General features: G+C 39.3%; 1 protein-coding gene across 1 annotated transcript; it reads left to right on the top strand.

Annotated features, from left to right (window-relative positions):
• The first annotated feature begins 2,247 nt into the window (after nucleotides 1-2,247).
• LOC117425397 (C-type lectin domain family 18 member C-like) lies at nucleotides 2,248-20,623 on the top strand. Its single transcript, XM_034042301.3, has 12 exons — nucleotides 2,248-2,477; nucleotides 3,331-3,422; nucleotides 12,171-12,401; nucleotides 12,630-12,727; nucleotides 14,932-15,053; nucleotides 15,619-15,726; nucleotides 15,994-16,086; nucleotides 16,569-16,675; nucleotides 17,455-17,584; nucleotides 17,862-17,958; nucleotides 18,560-18,651; nucleotides 18,825-20,623. Exons 1-12 carry the CDS (start codon nucleotides 2,360-2,362, stop codon nucleotides 18,860-18,862), a joined length of 1,326 nt encoding a protein of 441 aa, XP_033898192.2. The 5' UTR covers nucleotides 2,248-2,359; the 3' UTR covers nucleotides 18,863-20,623.
• Nucleotides 20,624-21,374: the final 751 nt, after the last annotated feature.

Raw genomic sequence — 21,374 nt, 5'->3', positions numbered from 1 at the left:
ACCAACATCTTTGGAAATATACCACGGAGTTCATCTTTACATTTTTAATGTAAAATACAATGAAGCATAAACATAATGGTTATGACCACTGAATAACAGAGCTAGCATATGGTCACTATATTGATAAAGGGCAGGGCTTGAGAAATAAGGAACAATTTATGTAACATCAAATTCCTGGCTCCTGATCACCCAGATGTGGTGAAGTTTTTTTTTTTTCTGTTTCATGCCAATGTCATGCCACAAAAATATATTAGATAAATAATAGAATGGATTTGTATTTCCTATCTGAATTGTGCTGAACATAAAACATACAGGGCAAAAGACAAAGGAGAGTTTTCTGTAATTGAAGACTAAAGTTATGCAGTACTTGAAGTTCTAGTCAGCCAGATCCAGACAAAGACACAACAGGGACAGCTGGCAATGATTCACCACTGAAACTCAGAGTGAAGTGTCTGCGGAAACATGGGTTTACTACTAATTAGTTTTAAAATATTTTAGTTCAGGTCTCTAAGAAAGGTTATTGTAACTGTGGACTTTCACATAAAGACACAGAGTTAGAGGTTATATATATATATATATATATATATATATATATATATATATATATATATATATATATATATATATATATATATATATATATATATATATAGTATATTTCTAACTTTCTGATAAGTCTGTGTTAAAGTACTTGCTTTTGAGTGGTGGTGGCCTGCCGTAGCCATACTCTGCCTGGCCACTTTATTAGTCTAACTGATCGCGTTTGGCATCACTTTGGTGTGGGGAACTTCTGGTATGAGTCCCATGATTGCTTTGGAAGACTGAGCAGATTCTGTAGTTTAATTAAGCATTGTTGCTGATCAAGCCCACTCAACAGCACTGCAGTTGTACCCCGATGGTATGGCTACTCTCAAGACAATAATTCACCCATCCACCCTGCCAGGATGGGGCTTGAATTGTTTGAGGAGCATGACCGAAATATCACGTATTCCCCATGACCACCGCAGTTATCGATGTGATTGAGCATGTTGGGGATGAACTTGAGCAACACATTCGCCTTCGGGATCATCTGACAACACAATGTGGAGTTATTTATTTATTTCTTAGCAGACGCCCTTATCTATGCATCTATGCCAAATCGTGTCAAGGCTGTGATCTGGCCAGTTGGTGGCCTGACCCGATTTTAGATATACTGTAGGTCCTAAAAGAAAGTGGACAGCAGCAACGTGAAAGTGTATTGGCAGTGGCATGGGGACCTGGGGACCCCCTGTGTCTGCTGGTTTTCATTCCAACTGAGCTCTCAGTTACTTAACTAGACCCTGAAGTGAACTGCTTAATTACACCTTTAAGTTTACTATAACATTTGATAAGTAACCTGAGCTCTGCAACTGTGTAAGAGCTCAAAACAATTAAATAGGTCTAATTAAGCAAATTATCAGCTCAATTAAGGTCTAGTTAAGTAATTGAACAGCAGACACAGTGGGTCCCCAGGACCAGGGTTGGGAACGACTGCTTTAAATGAACACGTTGGGGAATGTAAACAAACAAATACCTTTCAAATACCTCTGTGAAAAGCTGAAGGGATGTGCACGTTTTTTAATCACAGACATAAATAATAGTTTATCTGCTAGAAACATCAGGCACTCAAATGTGAAGGAATTGAATAGCTGTAAGACGTGTTTTCTTATCTGCGAACTTCTATGTGTTTAGACTACTCATCCAAAAACACCAGTTATGTAGCTAACTATATATCTTGAGTAGAAATCAAACACATTGCCATGTATTTGTATGTAAGGAATTTAAACAGTAGGCTATTTGCAAAACAATATGCTGTATACAAAAACAGTAAATAATAAGTAGTTGTATAAATATGCATTTGTTGACTCTTTATATATAAACACTCAACAAAAAACAAAACAAAAAACATTGGCTAGTTATTTCAATATACAGTAGACGTACGGTACACAACATTCCTTCAGAAGCAGTTAACAGATCTACTTCTAGGTTTACGTGCACGGGCGGCCGACACAAATATAACTTCGGCCGTCATTGTTGTGCAGGAATTACAATGAGATACCACATAGGAAAGTACAGTCAGAGGTTGCGCATTCTGTTGACATTATAACCGCTAATGCATCATTCCCCTTCCATGCTCTGTCTGAAAACGGGGCAGAAACCATTGAAAGCAAGAGTGAGAGAGAGAGAGAGAGAGAGAGAGAGAGAGAGAGAGAGAGAGAGAGAGAGAGAGAGAGAGAGAGAGAGAGAGAGAGAGGGAGGAGGGCTCGTGTCACAGCTCAGTTCGGCAAAGGCCTCTCTAACAAATAGGTGTTTGAGGATTTATTGGAGACGTTATTAAGATATGTGGGTTATAAAGAAATATGCGTTGTGGTGCATCTTCTTTTTTTCGACTTGTGCCCTTTCTGACTCGCAGGCTATATACCATGGGAAACAAGGCAATTCCATTCCACCTGCAGCTGGTAAGGAGAAGCGGTCTTATATTTTCAGCACCACTACAGCGGGACTGTTTGAGGATAGGAATCACAGCACCATTTGCGGTTTCGAGAGCGTGGAAAAAAGCTCGTAAATGTAACCAGTTTTTAATTTATTTTTGCAAGTTTGGACACAAAGTCTCGTTGCTTAAAGGGGAAATGCATTACAACTTTTTTTTTTTATTTCATTGGAAAATCACTAAACAATTAGGCTAAATAGCCTTCTTGGCGAGTATATTGTTTAAAATATATTATTTATTTATTTATTTATTTATTTATTTATTTATTTATTTATTTATTAACAGACGCCCTTACCCCGGGGCGACTACAAAAAAAAAAATACATATAAAGAGCAAGATACAAAATACAATACTGTTGTACATATTTCAACTTTGGTTATTGTGTTGAGTTAGCACTTTATGATAACACTACAGTAGCAGTGTTTGGAAGACCTTTAATTAAACTGGTATTGATTTTCAAATATATTTTATTAGTCGTTAAAAATATACTTTTTTCAAAATACGGTACTGTAAAGAAAATAAACCGCAAAAGTTTATTTTGTACGTGTACGTCAGTAAAACACATATTCTAAAATAAAAAATGCAGTTGTTTACAACTTAAAATGTCCTGCTGTTGCGTATTAATGGTACCGTACAAGACATTAAAACGACTGCATTAAAACCGAGGGAAAATTGTTCTTTTCTTTCTCAAATTATTATTTTTTAATTCTCTGCATTCCGTAACCATGGAGATGCCCCTCGCTGCTCGCTTCAGCTTAGTACTGTAGTTTACTTGGCTCTCTTTTTTAAGTGTTTTTTCCTCTTTACTTCGTTTTCCCCAGGGCTTGGAGTCAAAGAACATTTCCAGATCGTCTCCCAGCACAACAGACTCCGGAGCAGAGTCTACCCGGGCTCTGCAAACATGCAGAAAATGGTTTGTTGTTGAGCTCTTTCGACTTGATTTTATAAGCACGTTTAGAAAGCTGTTTTTATTAGAGCTGGTTAATAATCCCATAGACAGTACATTAAAATGATTATGGCCACAATGTGTCCCAATCATGTTCAACTTTACACCTGCAAAATGCAATTTCTTGGTGTCTGTTTGAAATGTTATTATGTAGTTTGTCTTTCTGTGCATTCACTTTGATAACAATTTACTTTCTTCAAATTAGCTAAGGTAGCTGGGTAAAAGCTATTTCTAAAACAGCATGGGGCACAAGATAGTGGTCATGAAATGACAACCGACCACCCCTGCCTTTGGAATTAATTTTGTTGGTGACCTAAATCAGGTTTTCAAAAGTATTTTGCAACCCAGTTATTAGTTTTTCTTCTTATGCAAATAATGCTTTCCTTCTTTTGAGTAATGTAGACAATTTCAAAAGAAATACATATACAGTACATAAAAAAATAAATGTTTGAAGTCTGTGTGTGTAAAAAAAAGGATTTCAAAAGACTAGTTTCAAACACTTTTGGGAATGAAAACAGGCTGCTTCAGCTATTACTAATAAGTGTCTTTTCATCATAGCATGTCTGTGATTCTATCTATTATTCAACAAAAGGCAAATCCCAAATCACTGAAGTTTAGAGTAAACCTGTTTTTTAATTAAACAAACAGTGTCTTAGCGGATACATTCTTCCAAAGCGTGTATTGTGTGGGCTTCTTCGGGGGAATTTAGAAAACTAATTCTTTGTAATTGTGCTGTGCGTACAGTATGTGTGGGCCTGCTCCAGTTCACACTGATACATTCAGAGATCAAAGGATTCACAAGAAGATAGAAACTCCTTTCACCACATCACTTTCCTTTGCAAATGTTGTGCAAATGAACTGAGAAATATGGACAGACTTTAAGTACCTGCAAATTGAATACTTTAATTAAAAAAAAAAACTTAAATTACTGCAAATAGGCCTCCTTGGTATTGCAATTATTTCAAAGAGGCTGAATGGATTCAGTTCAAGTGTAATTATCCAACAAATGAAGGTGTTCTGCTGATCCCATGTGGGGATTGTACTCTATCTACCCACTGACTGTCTGAGCAGACATATGTTTTTCTCAGAGAGGATTTTATAATTATCACCCTGTAACAGACTTAAAAATCTGTATTATATTCGGTATTAGTGAAACTAGTCCCTCTGTTAATTGTAATGGAAAATAGCTAGATAGTAGGGGTACCAAATACAGCGTTACATTTATACATTACATGTGTTACTGCAGCTCTTTTTTGTTTCATTGTTTCGATGTTAATGTTGTGCAAACTTTTTACACTTTTAGGTTTTAGCTGCACCTACACGTAGGTACTAATCAAAGATCTGTGTGTTCTGTACTGGCTTAGTACACTGTATTCTTGTACCCATGCCAACAAGCTTAAGGGGCCGTCACCTCATAAATAAGAACGTGCGTCTCCAAAAATATTTCAAAGCTGCGCATTCAGTGTATCTTGACTTTCAGTTACTTTTTCTTGTATCTAGTATTCTGCTATTAGAAAATAATAAATCCTGCTTTTGATTACTATATTATTTAAACTGATTGTCTCAGACTCATGCTTCAAAACCAGGTAGATGCAAGCATGTTTGTGGTTATTTATTCATGTATTTATTGTTCAAATGCTTGAAAAGATTGTACCGGTAGATCATTCGACCCAGGCTGCCCTTGTGCCCCAACCACTGCAGTGCTGTTAAAGTTCATTTTGTAAGGGTAACAACTCCTAAAACGTTATTATTAAAATACTTTTAAACATATGCCATGCTCCAAAATGATATGTTAATTAAATGTCACTATTCTGTAGACCTTTATTTTTTTAGATTATAGCTCGGAAAAGTAATTAAATAAAAATTGTTACATTTTTTTTTTTAAATGTTCACTAATTTTTTTTTTTTTCTAAAAGTTGCATGGTGTTGCTTGCATATAATGGAAGAGACCAGGTCTGATTTAAATATTGGGGGCAAGTCTGAAGTCATTAACTACGTAGAAATCATTAACTACAAATATGGAACACTTACCTATGAAAGGAGATCCATCTGAGTAGATTTAATTGGCATGTAAGTCCATATAAGAAAACCCTGCAGTATGTACTATAGTGTTTTTGGATGGTACTATAGTATTTTATTTATATGGCAGGACAGAAATTCTTGGAATTTTCAGACAAATTCAAAATAAGTCACACTCTGTACTCTTCGGTACCGGGCAGCTTTATCAACATTATTAATGATCTCCTTTTTATTGTGCTGAGGATTTTTTGGGTCATCATTTTTTTTTTAACTTTAATTCAGGGTTATTATGGGAAACACACACTCATTAACACCAGCAACAGAGCGTGACCACAGCGCAAGCTAATAACTCACTGGCATAGATTAAATAGAGCAAGCACCCTACAAGAAGCAACATGGAACTTTAGAATTATAAAAAATACTGCCTGGGGTTGTGTGTGATAAATGAGAATGTAATGCTTACCCCATGTATTGTTCTCTATATAGTATATGTACAACAGTATGCTATACAGAAACTCTGCTGCTATTTTATCGGTTACCATGTATATGTTGTTCTCTTGAAAGTGTCTTTTGTTGTCCCAGAATGTTAGTCGTATGTAAGAGTGTGTCACAGGGGTCACATGGTTGTGTGTCCAATGGAAACATTGTATTATAGGGACTCAAAATGCCATCTGCATTGTACCTGATATTTGATAACTGACCTGACCTGTGTTCTTTATGATTCTCTGTTGTTCTTTCTGCTAATAGATCATTATGTATCATGTTTACTAACTATTCCATCATAAATGCTCCTGAAAATCAGGATCAGAAACAACAATGGATAATCATAAAGGACACACACAATAAATATACCAGATCAGTATGGAAGTTTTTGGGGTACAGTCAATTGATCTAAACAATGCGCCAGCAAACTACCCACAAACGAAGGAGAGACATACTTTTCCACACAGCAGAATAGGTTTCATTAATTTCAGAAGCCAGTTAATACATTACAGATAAAACCTGGTAGTAAGCAGGCGTACTTCACAATATTGTTGGTATGCTGGATAAGCTATTCCACATGGATTAATTAGGCGAACACAAATATATTTACAATGTTTGGTAGTATGCAGTAATGCCAGGGGGGGAAAAAACCCATAATGCAAGCATGGTATGCACAATAAAACAAACTTTTACAAGGTCACAAGGTTTTGGGTAAGAACTTTGTAGAAAACCTTTAGCAGTCTGATGTCAGATCCTTATGAAATGGCCAGAATTGCAATCTGTGAGTGTTGGGAATGATTAACCACTTAATGGCCCGTTAGAGATGTTTTGGAGTGCCAGCATTCATGGTACTGAACCTGGCTGCAGGTATTTAATTAATGTAGGGCCTTTTTATTCAGTGTAAGAAGACTAAACAAAGCAAAGCGAGACAGAGCTTCAGTGTTCTTTGTGAAGGTGCTGGGTGACACAGCACTGGAGAGCTGAGAATAAAGTGTACTCTTGTTCATTATTCAGATCAGGGTGACAGTGCTGGAGAGCTGAGAGAGTTATACCTAAATCTAGAAAACCACTTATCCAATGGTCTTTAGCACTAGTTATTGAAATTATCAGTATCTGGGGCTATACAGTATGGAGAAATCTGTCTGTCCATGTGTTCTTATCTATATATGTTTTACATACTGTTGATTGGGGAAGCACTGACTAGTCGACTGGGCAAATAGTAAAGTGGCAGTCGACCTAGGAAACTTGTAGTCGACTGATGGCACATCAAATGATTGTGAAGTAGTTCTAAAGTGTGCGGTTTGAGATGGATGGAAGTGCTGGTGCAATCCATTAACATATAAGTGACATTTTAGAACAATAATAAATAGTTTAAAAAACAAATCCAAGCAATTTTAAAATATAGTGCAGAAACAAAACAGTACATTCACAAATAGAGCACAAGTCATTATCAAATACATGTCTTATTAATACTATTTTAAAGTGGCGACTAGTCGACCTGTTCAACTATTTTTTACCTCAACTACTCTATCAAATTAGTAGCCGTTCTACCCCTACCGTGGATCATTTTTCATGATGCTAATTGTGTGTTTAGTGCCAGGGATTTGTATATATTCTGTAATATAGGTACAGGGTTGCAGAACTGTGCAGGTAACTCAAAGTGTGGGAAAGTCTGCATCCCTTTGGATTTGTTTACAATAACTGCTGCCTGGAGCCCATACTTTCCCAGCCTGATTTGAATTCCAAATCTGAAATACTCCCCCTGAGCACTCGAGCTTCTTCAAGCTGGGAAACTGGATCTGCAAATCCTGCTTTTTCACACTTCACGCTGCATTCAGAAATGAGACGCTCTCTTCCTCTTTAGCACGAATATATCTGGACACAAGGAAGCTGTGCTCAGAGCCTGGGCTTTCAGTTTAATGATAGATTTAATACAAAACAAATAGAATGACTTATGATAATGTCTAACAGAACTGATATTTGGTATATGTATCCTATCAAACTACTGTATAACCACTTGGTATTTGTTTTGTGGTTTTGTGCCAAAGATAAAATCAAATAAATATAAAACAAAGTCATAAAAAAAGAGCCATAGGTAAAAGACCATGTGTGTTACAATGAGAATACAAGTGTTAGTGTGATGGCATTATGGGGCAGATGGGAGCCATGACCGTATCGCCTTATAACCTTTTCTGTGGTAGAATTTCTAATGAGAAAGCACTGCACTCCATATTGAGGTCAAGTGCCATTTTGTTTTGTTGTATACAGTACACTTTAAGTTACTTTATTGTCTTCTTATTTGGTACCCAGCTGTATGATATAATTTTTCTCAGTGAGATCCATTATTGGCTGTAAAAATGAACCTTTTCACTGGCACATTGTTTTGCTATTTAATTATTCATTCGTTAATTCTGTTTTTATATGTATTCATTTATTTATTTTCACCACACTTCCACGGCATTTCTCAGTAGCAGCTGTCATTCTGGAGAGCTGAGACAATACAATGAATGTGTTCCATAACCTACTAACTAGTCTGCAATGACATCACAGAGATCTTTAATGTGGTTTAGGCTAGACTGTCAACAAGGCTTTGATTACTGTAAAGTGATCTATATTGAGTCGATGTACATCCAGTCGTTTCCAGTGGCGTACATTGCCGTTATAAAGATCCTAAGCTGCAGTGCTTCAGTTGAGCATCAGCTGCAGTGAATTTCACATTCATCTGACCCCATTTTAAATGCAGCACCTTCACAATAGCTAAACTGCAATTGTATTGAAAGCAGATGGGCTTGTAATTTAAGCTTTGAATCACAGCATTATTTTAAGTCAGCTGCTAATGAATTCTACAACACGTGTTTCCTCATTCTCAGCTCATCATACACTTTTGTTTTTTTCATAGCTGGGATGTTGGACAATGCAGCAGATTGTGTTTGCACAGATTGGGCGCAGGCCTCTGAAGACAACTGTTGCTTAGTGACGAGTAACCAAGGTTAACGTAGCTGAACTGCAATTTAACTTGTATCGCACAGCAACAGAGCTAGATTTTAATAGCAATTTATATTGTCTAGGCTGCATGTGTTTCTATTTGAAGAAATTATCTTGGGACATGCAACAATAAAGAATTGAAGAAAATGCTTTTTTTTATTGCAGTATAAAACTAGCACTGAACCGCTCAGAATATTAATGTAACAGCTGGGGATGCAGTGCAGGGGGCTGCACCTGTATGTATTGCACACCTTACAGCTTTATACAAATCTAGAACCGCTAATTAAATTGGGATAAAATAAAACTTGATAAGGACATTCTTTTGCTTAAGTTATCCTGTTTGTGTCTCTGTGGCTGTCTGTATGTCACATTTATATATGTATATATATATATATATATATATATATATATATATATATATATATATATATATATATATATATATATATACAGTATATATACAGTTTACAGTTACAATTGTTTTGTTAACTCTTTGCCTTTGCTTCAGAATATGCCCCCAGAACTACAGATGTTTACCGCAGAATTATCTTAAATCTTTATCTTTAATATGCAGAACTTATGAATGCTTGGAGTTATGAATGAAGCCTACCAGTACCTTTCACTGTGTCTGTGTTCATCGCCTCCCCCCATCTCTGCCTTTGTACCCCTTGGTCTAATGTATATTCCAATACAAAACAGTGGGTGTTCTCAATTGCTGGCAACATCTCCTCTGCCAAGAGGAGCTTTCTCTCTTATTTCTCATTCACTCTAGCTGTGGGACTGTGCGGAACAAGTGAGATACAGATATACAACAAAGCATCTCAACTTAGAAACATGAAAACAAGTAATAACAGAGACAGACTGGTGTTAAACGTTACTGAAATCAGGACTTAATGTAAGGCAAATGCAGCGCTCTAGATGGGCCAAAGCCAAGATCGGCAACTTGACACAAACAGAATTTAATCCAGTCTGCATCATTTACAGCACTCTACCCCAGTAATTTTATCCTAGTGATAGTGCTTTTTACCCAGAGAGCCACTGGACACATCATTGGCATTGTAACTGTAATTTAAGACCACCGTACTTTACCCTAATTACATTGTATTTTAACTGCAGGTAGAATGCTGTTCCAATCTAGTGATCTGTCTCACTAAATGCATTTTCCCTGCAGTCACATTGCTGTCAGTCTGTGTTGTTGTCCTGGAGAAATCTCTTCCTTCCTCACGCAGACAGCTGCTTCAGGCTGGTCATGGTATTTGGCAGGGGTTCAAGATTCTCAGTCCTCAGAGTAGCCAACAGCTGAGGCATGGGCCTTGCAGGCAGCATCCCATTTCCTAACAGCTAATTCGAGGAGCAGAAACAAAAATAAGGTAACAAGATGCTGAAAGCAGGGAAACGAAAGCTCAAGTCACAAGTTCATCTGTAGGAAGGGAGATGGTTTGTTTATAAAAGTGTAAAATGTGTTTATTAGTTTGTAAGGGCTGTAAATCTATGTTTAAGAGATTCAACTTTTAAACCAGATTGGTTCTATTTAAGTGCCTCCCAATGATAATTCAGCCCTGTTAAAATGCAACTTCTACTGACACTTTGTTGCTACATTGTTTGTACCAATTTGCAGCACCTGTTTTTTTCTCATACTTAAGGGCTTTTTCTGTGTACAAAATGATTTCAAACCACAGAGACACCGACTATCTTAGGGGAGCTGCCAGCCCAGTCCCATTAGCCTGGTTGAGGTCATAGGTTAATAAAGCTATAACAGGATCTCACAAATCAGACAGCGATCTCTCCCTGTAGGGCCTGGCAGCTTTGTCACATCAACAGGCCTGCCAGCGAAGAGTCTATATTCAGGAAAGCTGTGAAACCAGAGAGCGATGGGGAGATGCTGTCTTTTTCCAGTTATACAGGGTGTAAATTAAAGCTAGAGTATCGCATGACCATGTTAAATTTCATACAAACAAATATTCATAGGTAACAGTTAACATTTTTTATTTAGAAACTTAGAAACCATACCATTGGTTTCTAGTTTGCTTACATTGTCTACAACATTAGCAGCCTTAAATTCTTGCTACCCTGTCTCTGAGAGCTAAAAATGCATTATCCTGGTATACCTGTGGCAGCAGGAGGTAATACATGTCATCAGCCAGGTCTGCTAACGGAATAAAAAATATATTTGTTGTTACACTGATTTTAATTTACAGGAACATGTATAGAGCTATTTTGTTCATCAAGTGTAAAATGTGTTTATTAGTTTGTAAGGGCTGTAAATTGGGGCAGCAGTGTGGAGTAGTGGTTAGGGCTCTGGACTCTTGACCGGAGGGTTGTGGGTTCAATCCCCAGTGGGGGACACTGCTGTTGTACCCTTGAGCAAGGTACTTTACCTAGATTGCTCCAGTAAAAACCCAACTGTATAAATGGGTAATTGTATGTAAAAATAATGTGATATCTGTATAATGTGAAATAATGTATAATGTGATATCTTGTAACAATTGTAAGTCGCCCTGGATAAGGGCGTCTACTAAGAAATAAATAATAATAATAAGGTAAGACATAAGGGACACTGAGAATGAGCAGCATAGTCAAATACTGAAATGAATGTTCTACAATCAATGATAAGGTGCTGTGTAGGTATGGGTGTAATGCATTGCTAACCTCTTACCACTGAGTAGTGGAGTAACATAGTGACAAGCAAGGGAGGAAGCTTGAGTCCGTACAGTTAAACATACCTTGGTGCCATATAAACAACCTGGACTGGTGAGATTTCTGATACAGTGGAGTGCACTAAAATCTATACTATGGTAAAATACAATTGACATGATTCACCTGGTAAAGGAACAACCTGTGGTTAGCATGGTGAGTCATACTGGTGAGCTCAAGCAGAAACCTGCAGAACATTTGTTTTCTCCTGAACTGGTGTGGGTGTTGCTGCGGTGAGGGAACATATTTGTAGAGAAAAAGAGGGATCAAATAATTGGAAGAAAAAAAAACACAATAAACACAACTCAAGGAATTATTTAAGTACAACATTTGTGGGACACAAAATACTACATTTTGTGATCCTATAGACCGGTCCTGGAGTGATGTTAATTTACAGGTTTATAATTAAATGATTAAGTGCTTTAAGACTGAGGGTTTCATGATTAAGGATGCCGTTGGAACAAAGACCTGGACTGCTCTACACTGCTCTTGATACCATGTCCTTATAAGTGTCCTGGTTCCCTTTTTCCACAGGACTGGAGTGAGAAGCTGGCTGTGCTGGCCCAGCAGAGAGCATCCTCCTGTCCCCTAAACCCTGCACTAGAGGAGGGACACTCTGACCACATGGGCTGGAACATCCATGACTTCACTCCTGGGGCCGCCTCCTTCGCTGAGGTCATCAACCTGTGGTTCAGCGAAGGGCAGGACTACAACTACAACAGCGGCCAGTGCAGGCAGAACAGCACCTGCCAACACTACACACAGGTGAGCTTAGCACTGTGAACGGAAAACAGCTAACCCCAGTAACAGCATTATAACTGCTCCCTTCTCTGTACTGCCATTGCAAGAGCATAGCAAACAGAAAACGCCACATAAAAGCAGAGTAAATGCATAATCAGGGGAAAGGCATGGTATACTATAACATTACTAAACAAAAGTTATATGACAATCATTAACCTGTGTGGTGATGCTTTTCTCACTCTCTATCTGCAGCTGGTGTGGGCCACCTCCAGTCGGCTGGGTTGTGCGCGGCACTTGTGCGAGAAGGGCGGAGCCAGCAGGGAGGTGTTTGTATGTGCGTACTCACCAGGGTAAGTGACAGTGAGCCAATCACAGGACAGCTGGCAGGTTACCTACCTAGAAGGTCACGTTTCAGCCCTGGCAGGTGTCCTTTCTACCACGACAGGGCTAACAGTGAACTGCCATGCTCTAAACTGTAATTTGCTATGCTTTTGCCATGGTGTGCCATAGTTAACTTTAATAAGAACTGTGTTCATTGTCCATGTGCTGTACAGTCAAAGCGCATGATAACACTTTTGTTAATGTCACCCTATGCTTTATGTCCCCACATTGAAATGTCCCGGACAGAATATAATGGCAGACAATGGGGACAAGCTCCTTGGTTGTTATCAGCCTCGTTTAACAGTCAAATAACAGATTTCCATGCTAATTAATATGACTTTGGAAATAGAAGCATGGTTAGAAGGTTGACATTGAAGTTCCTGTACAGTATTGAAGTGTTCTGAATACTGAGCGAAATAGGAATATTTGTTGATTCAGCACTTTCTCTGTATTTCAGTGTTTATTTTGCCAGGTTATTGGTGCTCTCCTGATAAAGCTACCTCCACTTATTACTGCTGTTTTTGCTTTGTCCCTTTGAAGCAATAGTTAAAGGTGTTGACTGTATAGTAGCATCATTTTCATTCTAGTTATAGGAAACACTACCTGTTGATTGAGTTAGCAGCATTCCTCAAACCCAGTTACTGGCTGGCACCACTCCTGCAGCACTGGAGAGAGAGTAATGAGGTGTTTGATTCACTTCGCTGTAGGATTGTGTACATGGGGTGAGCACCAGCTGTCAACTGACTCTTCTCAGTAGACAGCAAGCGGAAAGCTAGTGACTTATTGTGGCAATCATTCCTCAAATACAATACTTTTGCTCTGCTTGTCTTTAAAAAAAGACAGGTAAAGCAATGAGACACACAATTAAATGTGACCTGCAGTTCTTAGGAATTCTTTGGGAGCATCAGGCAATCTCAGTGTCTCTTATGAGTCTTATTGGAATTTATTGACTCTAATGCTTCCTACAACCAGGAAAACATGGGAAGCAGCTTTCTATAATGAATTCCATGTTACTATAAATTAAAAAACAAAACAAAACAAAAAAACTAAAAACATGAGCCAAGAACAGCAGATGGCCCTGTATTTGAGGTACGAGCTACAGAATTAATTTACTGTGTTTCAATCCTCAAGGCTGAACAAATCAAGGTGCTCCAGCTATGTGAAAAGTCAACAAAATACCCTGGGAAAGTTAAAAAAAAATAAATGACCAGGGACTGGGAAAAGTCATATATTTCAGCTACTGTATCATATACTTTGAACTATAAACTGTAACCAAAACATTTAATAGTAGATGTGCATGCAATTTATGACATTTCTATTAAATTGTAAATAAAAGATGATCTTATAAATACATTTGTCTCGATTTCTGAGTACAGTTAGAGCAAGCAGTGAAATAGACACTAGAGTAAATACTGTTTGATGCACATGCAATTGTATTTCTTCTGCTACTCAATACTTACCAGTCAGTTTCAATTATTTTAATTCCTTTCATTATTGAACTTGTTTATATCATATGGCTATCCCCATATCCCCCAAGGCTTCCAAAGGTTGCTCCTGAATTTCAAATATCATAAAAGTGTAACAGTAGGCATTCTCAGTAACACCAAAGGGTTTGTGAGCATCATTTTTCACTCTAAGATCCATACCGTTATTTCCACACCTGACCTGGGAAAGTTTCGAACAGTCCATGGTCCCCATCTTTTTCATCTGTTTGGGAATTTTAAAAGGGCCTATTATAAAAGCATTGAGAAGAAATCTGTTAAAACTCTCCATGTACTGTAGAGTGTGACAGACAGACAGAGACATGATCAATCAACATTTGGAATGAGGACCCGTGAAAGTTGGGAATCAAAATGAGGAATGATTGATGAGGATTATAACTCACAGGGAGGGGCCAGCCCTGAGAAAGATACCACTGAATCAGTAAACTGATAAAGACACAAGCCAAAATGATTGTTTACTTGACCTTATTCTAGTTTATGTTTGAGTGAAGTTAGGGATGAACTGCCTATAGAGAAGGTTCTAGAAAAGGCAGTGATTGTGCAGAGAGTGACAGGACATGATTGGTGCACGAGGAGACACATTTTGGATGACATAATTCCAAACATGTGTTCTATTTGGGTCACTGTTGGTGATTCAAGGGTGTCACCCTGTCTCTGTTATGCTGTTTCAGGGGAAACTGGGAGGTGAACGGCAGGCTGGTCCTGCCCTATAAGAAAGGCCCCTACTGCTCTCTCTGCACCTCGGGAATGTCCGGCTGCTTCAAACTGTGGGACCACGTCGGGGGGCTCTGCGGTGAGGCCTTCACCCCATTCCTAGATGAGAGGAACTCATGTCTCTTGTGCAAAAGTCACTTTTAAAAATCAGATGAAATCTTCAACATTCCTGCATGTTTACTATTCTGATTTGTATTTGTTTGTAATATATCACTTTACTGCAGTGCCAATCTAGAGAGAGTGGTTTATTTATGATTTATTTATTTATTTAATGCATTACATAGAGATACGGTTTTGTGGCTTACTTCACAGGAACATGTTGGCATGCTAAGTTGCATTTGATACAGGGATATTGTTCAGATGTTTTGTTTTTTTCCACTTTGCGAGTGTTATTCTAATGTTGTTCTAATAGGATTCTGATGTTAGCCAGGGAGATTTGTTTTAAATGAACTCCCTTCTCTTGACTAGTTCCAAATTAAGAACAGCTTATCAATACATCAGCCCCTTTTGAAATTCCACTGTACATACTATGTAAACCCTATCCCCCTCAAATAATGAGAGCGCTAAAAGCTCAGATCAGTCTGTACTGCAGTCCCTCCCCTGCTCTGCAGCTGACAGTGCTGTATGCTGTGTGTGTCTCTCAGAGATCCCTCGGAACCCATGCAGGATGAGCTGTGGGCTCCATGGCCAGCTGAATGTCTCCTCCTGTCACTGTGAGTGTGCCCCTGGATTCACTGGCCGCTTCTGCCAGGGTAAGAAACAAGCCATATTCAATTCAACATGAACCGTATTTGCTGTACTCAGATGTAAAACATGCATTCATGGTCATCTGATACAAGCAATCCCCTGCTCTTAACAGCCAGCACAGTTTTCTTTTTCAATACAACTTAATGACAGAGACACCTTGAATAAAACAGCTGTCTTGAGCTGCAAAGAATGCTTGTGGTGCAGTATGGCACAGGGTGCAGGGACAGAACGGAGTGTGTGTTGTAGTACAGTGACCCCTGTTTGTGTTACAGTGAGGTGCAGCGTGCAGTGTGTGCACGGACGGTACCGGGAGGAGGAGTGTTCATGCGTGTGTGACATGGGATATGGGGGAGCGGAGTGCGCAGGTAAGAGGGTCTCGTAAACCTGGGAGTGGGTTCCAGCTCAGTTTGAAACATCTGGGGAGCTGTAAAACTGGGCTGAAGAAGGACTCCCAGTGAAAACAAGAAGGACGCGTCTGCTAAATGACTGAATAATAATGAACAGCACTTACAATCTGGAATGCCCTCCATGTTTTAAAAACAGCTACATCCCTGAGAAACAGTGCTAAAATTGCACTTAATTGCATCTTACCAATGTCCTTGGATTATGTTAATGATGCTAGTTGTCTATGTGATGTGTAACTGGAAGCACATTGAAAACAAGATCTTTATCAGGGCTGGTATGAAAATAAATTAAAAGCAATAAGTAAATATAATCCCACTCCTGGTACAGATTCATTGCAGTATCACTTCAATCTGTTTTTAAATATGGGTACGTTATTGCCAGTTAAACTGCAGTTGTCATCCATGCCTGATTGATAATGCCTGGCTCGTGTGTCCTGCCTCAGAGAAGCTGGAGTTCCCGTTTCACAGCTGCGATGTCCGGATCGACGGGGAGTGCTTCATGGTGTCTCCAGGGGCTGAGAACTACTACGGGGCAAAGATGAAGTGCCAGGTGAGGAGCTGGGGTCTGGGATGGGCAGAGACAACCCTGAGGCACTTCAGAAGGGTGGAACAAATCACGCAAGATACATATTTATTGATGAATAGTTTTAGCCCAATTTTTTAAAATGTCCATTTTAAATGCTGCCTCAGCGTTGCAACCTATTTACCGATTAACAGTTGGCATAAGTTCTCTCTGTGAAGTCAATTCACTCATTTCACCCCATTGATCCTATGCAACCAAACTGGAACTGGAAGTCATTTTTCAGCTTGCCTAGTCCATATCTGACTTTGTTAGCTGTTCCTGACCTGTAGGGATCATTAAACTGTATACAGTACACTACTGTTAATATACAACTTACTGTTAAATGAGTTCCACATGGTTTAATTAATCAAAGGGAAATTACAGTAGTCCTCCCCTCTATTGTCAGAGTGCTATGGCTTTATTTTAAAAAGCAGGTGTTTGAAAAGCAGAAAGACGAAAAGAAAAAGTGACTGAGAGAGACAGAGGGATTGCTGCTCATAACGCCACACAGGCACCCCAGTTTTAGTTACAATATCTACAATGAAAATCAGTTGCAGGTAGATGCCGCTAGGGTACCAAAATGGTAACTCCTAGGGTGGGGTCAGGCAGGTCGAACCATGTGACTATACCAGCTAATTTCCTGACAAGAACTGAAATGTGATTACTGTCCAACACCATTGGAAATGTCACAGATGTACCTAGAGCTCCTTAGAGGTGCTTAGTGGTAGACTGTCACAGTCTCTAACCCACTGCTTCTTCTGTTTCAGGAGAAAGGAGGGGTTTTAGCACAGATAAAGAATCAGAAGGTTCAGGACATCCTGGCTTTTTATCTCGGCCAATTAGAAACCACAAATGAGGTCACTGACCCCGACTTTGAAACAAAGAACTTCTGGATTGGTGAGGAATCTCTTTGCTTTAAATAATGTGTGCATTTCATTGGCTTTCATTCTGTTCGGTGAAGTCTGTTAGGTTCTGAACTCAGAACATTAACGTTAGCACAGTTTTCACAGAATAAATTGTGCAAATTGTATTGGCATAAAGAGCTTGATAAAGCCTCCATCGCCATTCATTTCTGGTGGTCTAATTAAGAGGCAATACCTTGTGGCCCATCACATTTGTTTATATGGGAGGAAGTTTTTGAGAAGGTTTGTTATACCTGGTTTCTCTCACCCAGGTCTGACATATAAAATGTCAAAGGATTCGTTCCGCTGGGACACTGGAGAGAGCCCCGCCTTCACCAGCTTCGCCTTCGGACAGCCGGACAACCAGAGGTGAGGGGGCAGCGGGTGGGGTGGGGTGGGTTGGCCAGGGAGAGGGACAGGGATCCTGGTGAGACTGAATGATGCTCTATCAACTAGAACATTGTGTAACACAGGATGGATTTTCAAATGCTGTGGTCACATCATGTAGTAATTTAATAATCTTGGTGAGAATATGTCCAAAATGAGTCTAGTAGATTGGTGTTATGGTGGAGTTATTATGAGAACGAATACGTGTCTGATGTGTTTGTGTGTGTCTATACTAGAGTAGTAAAAAGTGACCATGTAGTAAAAAAAAACCGTTGTAAAAAAAAACAAACGTTATACTTTTAAAATACTAATTTGTTTAGAAAAGCCTAGTTCCATTCTCATTCGAAAGCTAGTCCTTTAAATGTTTTGTTTGTGTGGGTGTTTTTCTGTGACAGTTTTTCTTTGAAGATACAGTACCTCTTATTCTGACAGCGTCTGTTATTGTAAGACAGGTTTGTGGCTGGTGTACTGTGGTTGAACTGTGACTGACTGATGCAAACTGTTTGTGTAATGCTGTGACCTGTTGTGCATGTTGTTCCTCTCATTCACCACCAGATGTCTCCATTTCTCTCCTCTGCTCCAGGTTTGGGAACTGTGTGGAACTGCAGGCGGCTAGTGCTTTTAACTGGAACGACCAGCGCTGTAAAACACGCAACAGATACATCTGCCAGTTCGGTGCGTCTGGAATCCACTCAGAATAATAATTCTGGCCCTTATAAAAAAATACCCTCTCAGAAGTCAAAGATGATAATAAGTCTCCCACTTGATAGCAGTTTGAGCCGAATGTGGCTGACCCATGATTTGGATATTTAAGATTAAAAGAATAGGTACCTTTCTTCTTCCCACAGCACCGGAGCACATAGCCCTGTGGGAGATTGCGCGGTGAGACTGCACGAATTAAGATGAAGCTTGGAGACCCGAGGGGGCAGTATGGGGCAGGTTTCGCCATGCAGCTGAATGAACTACACACTGATGATGTTAACCACTGCCTCGTGCCAGGACAGACACACCACTGTGAAATGTTTGGTCTTACAGTAGCATTCCGTGTAAAGCAAAGCGATGAGGTTAATGAAGCTCGCCTCTGGTAGCATTGCACCGCAATGAGCATTATAGTGTGCCACTTATAGTATTGTACCCTGAGATGTATTGATAACATGTTTTGTTGTAAGCTGTTCCAGAACTCTGCAGCTTTAAAATCAACCGCAGTGATATACCCATACTTCAGCTTCTGTAACTCTGGCAGTGAGATGAGTGACAGTGCCATTATTACAATCTCTGACCCATCTACTGTAGAAAAAATGTAGTGTGCTAGAAGAGCTACTTGAATCACTATAGTTGCCTGGGGTAAACCCTGGGCACCTGCTTATGGTAAAATACATAAACGGTGGCAATGTGCTACAGTGACAGATTCTTTTTAGTTCCTCTGAAAACTGTTTGACACTGAGGGTTACTTTTCCCCTTTTTTTATAGGTAAAGATGCAAAATGTCAAATGTCTGCTACTTCAACATAAGGCATGTCAGAATATATATTATTTCACGACAACTGAATATTTTTTTTAATTTAGTCGTTGCCAATTATTTTTGTTATTTTCTCCCCAATTTGGAAATGGCCAATTATTTTTAGGCTCAGCTCACCGCTACCACCCCTGCGCTTACTCGGGAGGGCGAAGACGAACACACACTGTCCACCGAAGCGTGTGCCGACCGCTTTTTTTCACACTGCAGACTCGCCATGCAGCCACCCAAGAGCTACAGCGTCGGAGGACAACGCAGCTCTCGGGCAGCTTACAGGCAAGCCCGCAGGCGCCCAGCCCGACTACAGGGGTCGCTGGTGCGCAGTGAGCCGAGGACACCCTGGCCAACCTAACCCTCTCTCCCCCCGGGTGGCGCTCGGCCAATTGAACGCCGCCCCCTAGGACCTCCCGTCCACGGTCGGCTGTGGAGAAGCCTGGACTCGAACTCGCGATGTCCAGACTATAGAGCGCATCCTGCACTCCACGTGGAGCACCTTTACTGGATGCGCCACTCGGGAGCCCCACGACAATTTAATTTTAATAAAAACTACAGTAAGCACAGCGAAGGGAAAGATGTAAAACATGTGTTATATACTTTTGTAGTATACTGTACTTGTAGCATACTCCACTTAAATCAATATAGGTGCTGATGGCTATTTTGTATATAGCCTGTGTTAGGAAAGCTATTAGCTGAGTTCAGGGCTTCAGTTCCTTTCCTAGAAGAGTCACCAGTGTTCTGTACAGTGGTCAGATCCAGAACCAGCTTGTGCATGACTACTGCGTATTGCCAGCCATGTATTAAAAGAAAGTTGATTCACAGTAGCTGTGCACCAGATGGCACTGTCTGACTGCAGATCCACTGATGCATGCATGCAAAGAGGAAAGGAATAAAATCATGACTCTGAAGGCAGCCCAATGCTAAATATTGTATTTGAGCAATAGCTTCTGAATAAGTGGAAGCATAGCAAAAGGTGTCAGTAAAAACAAACAGTAAAATACATATCAAGGCTATTAACTCTTGTGTAACATTTCTACTAGCGCTGTTAACACCAATGCACTTATTTCTACTGCTAGTTTAACTTTTCTAGACTTTTTTTGAAAGTTAATTAAATAAAAAATGACACTGTGCAGAAGTTTCAATGTCTATCACTTGCAGAAAATTATATTTATTTTTTATCATTCTTACTCACCACAATTATACAATAAGAAAATAATTTGAAGGGATCATCTACAATTTAGCAAGATGTAATGTCTTCCCTGTTTGATATCCTATCATGTGGGCTCTGTATAACTGTGTTTTATGCTTACTAGATCATTATTTACAATGCAATTTAAGATGTTTGTCAGCCGATATCAAAGGAAAGCAAACAAGCCTATTAATGGATATGTTAATTTCACAACAAGAAAAGCTGCCTTTCCCTCACCTTTACAATTACCAATCAATGGGAATTCAGTTCCGCATTGAGCGATTTAAAAGCCAATTCCTTTCACCCTTACAAAGACCATCAACTGACAATGCAAATATGCTGTGAAATGTGTTATGTTCTTATTTTCCTGGATGATTAGAGGCCTTATATGAACGTTTCTGTGCAAACACACATAGAAATGGGAGATTTGACAGAGAGGCAGTTTGAAAAATGCCTGGATAGAAAACTAAAAACAGGATAGGGAGTGTGAAGTAATGAAGGGATATGTCAACCTCTTCATATTACTCACTAAGCATTAACATGATTGAAAAAGAAGAGGCTGGTTTTCAATGTTATTTGTAGTAACACACAAGGGCGGTTTTAGAAAACCAAGACATTTGGTATTGTTAAAAAGTACTGTACAGTAAGAAACTTGCAAGGTGTCCATTAAAATAACTAGCAATTAATACTGTAGGAG

The sequence above is a fragment of the Acipenser ruthenus genome, chromosome 20 (genome assembly GCF_902713425.1).
Source record: "Acipenser ruthenus chromosome 20, fAciRut3.2 maternal haplotype, whole genome shotgun sequence".
Taxonomy (NCBI): Eukaryota; Metazoa; Chordata; class Actinopteri; order Acipenseriformes; family Acipenseridae; genus Acipenser; species Acipenser ruthenus.
Note: the sequence above shows the minus strand (reverse complement) of the source record. Positions and strands in the feature narration are given on the sequence as shown.

Coding starts and splice junctions, on each gene's coding strand:
- LOC117425397 (XM_034042301.3), top strand. CDS start 2,360: ATGTGGGTTATAAAGAAATATGCGTTGTGGTGCATCTTCTTTTTTTCG. Junction 15,727..15,993: donor CACTGGCCGCTTCTGCCAGG/GTAAGAAACAAG, acceptor TTTGTGTTACAG/TGAGGTGCAGCGTGCAGTGT. Junction 16,087..16,568: donor TGGGGGAGCGGAGTGCGCAG/GTAAGAGGGTCT, acceptor GTCCTGCCTCAG/AGAAGCTGGAGTTCCCGTTT.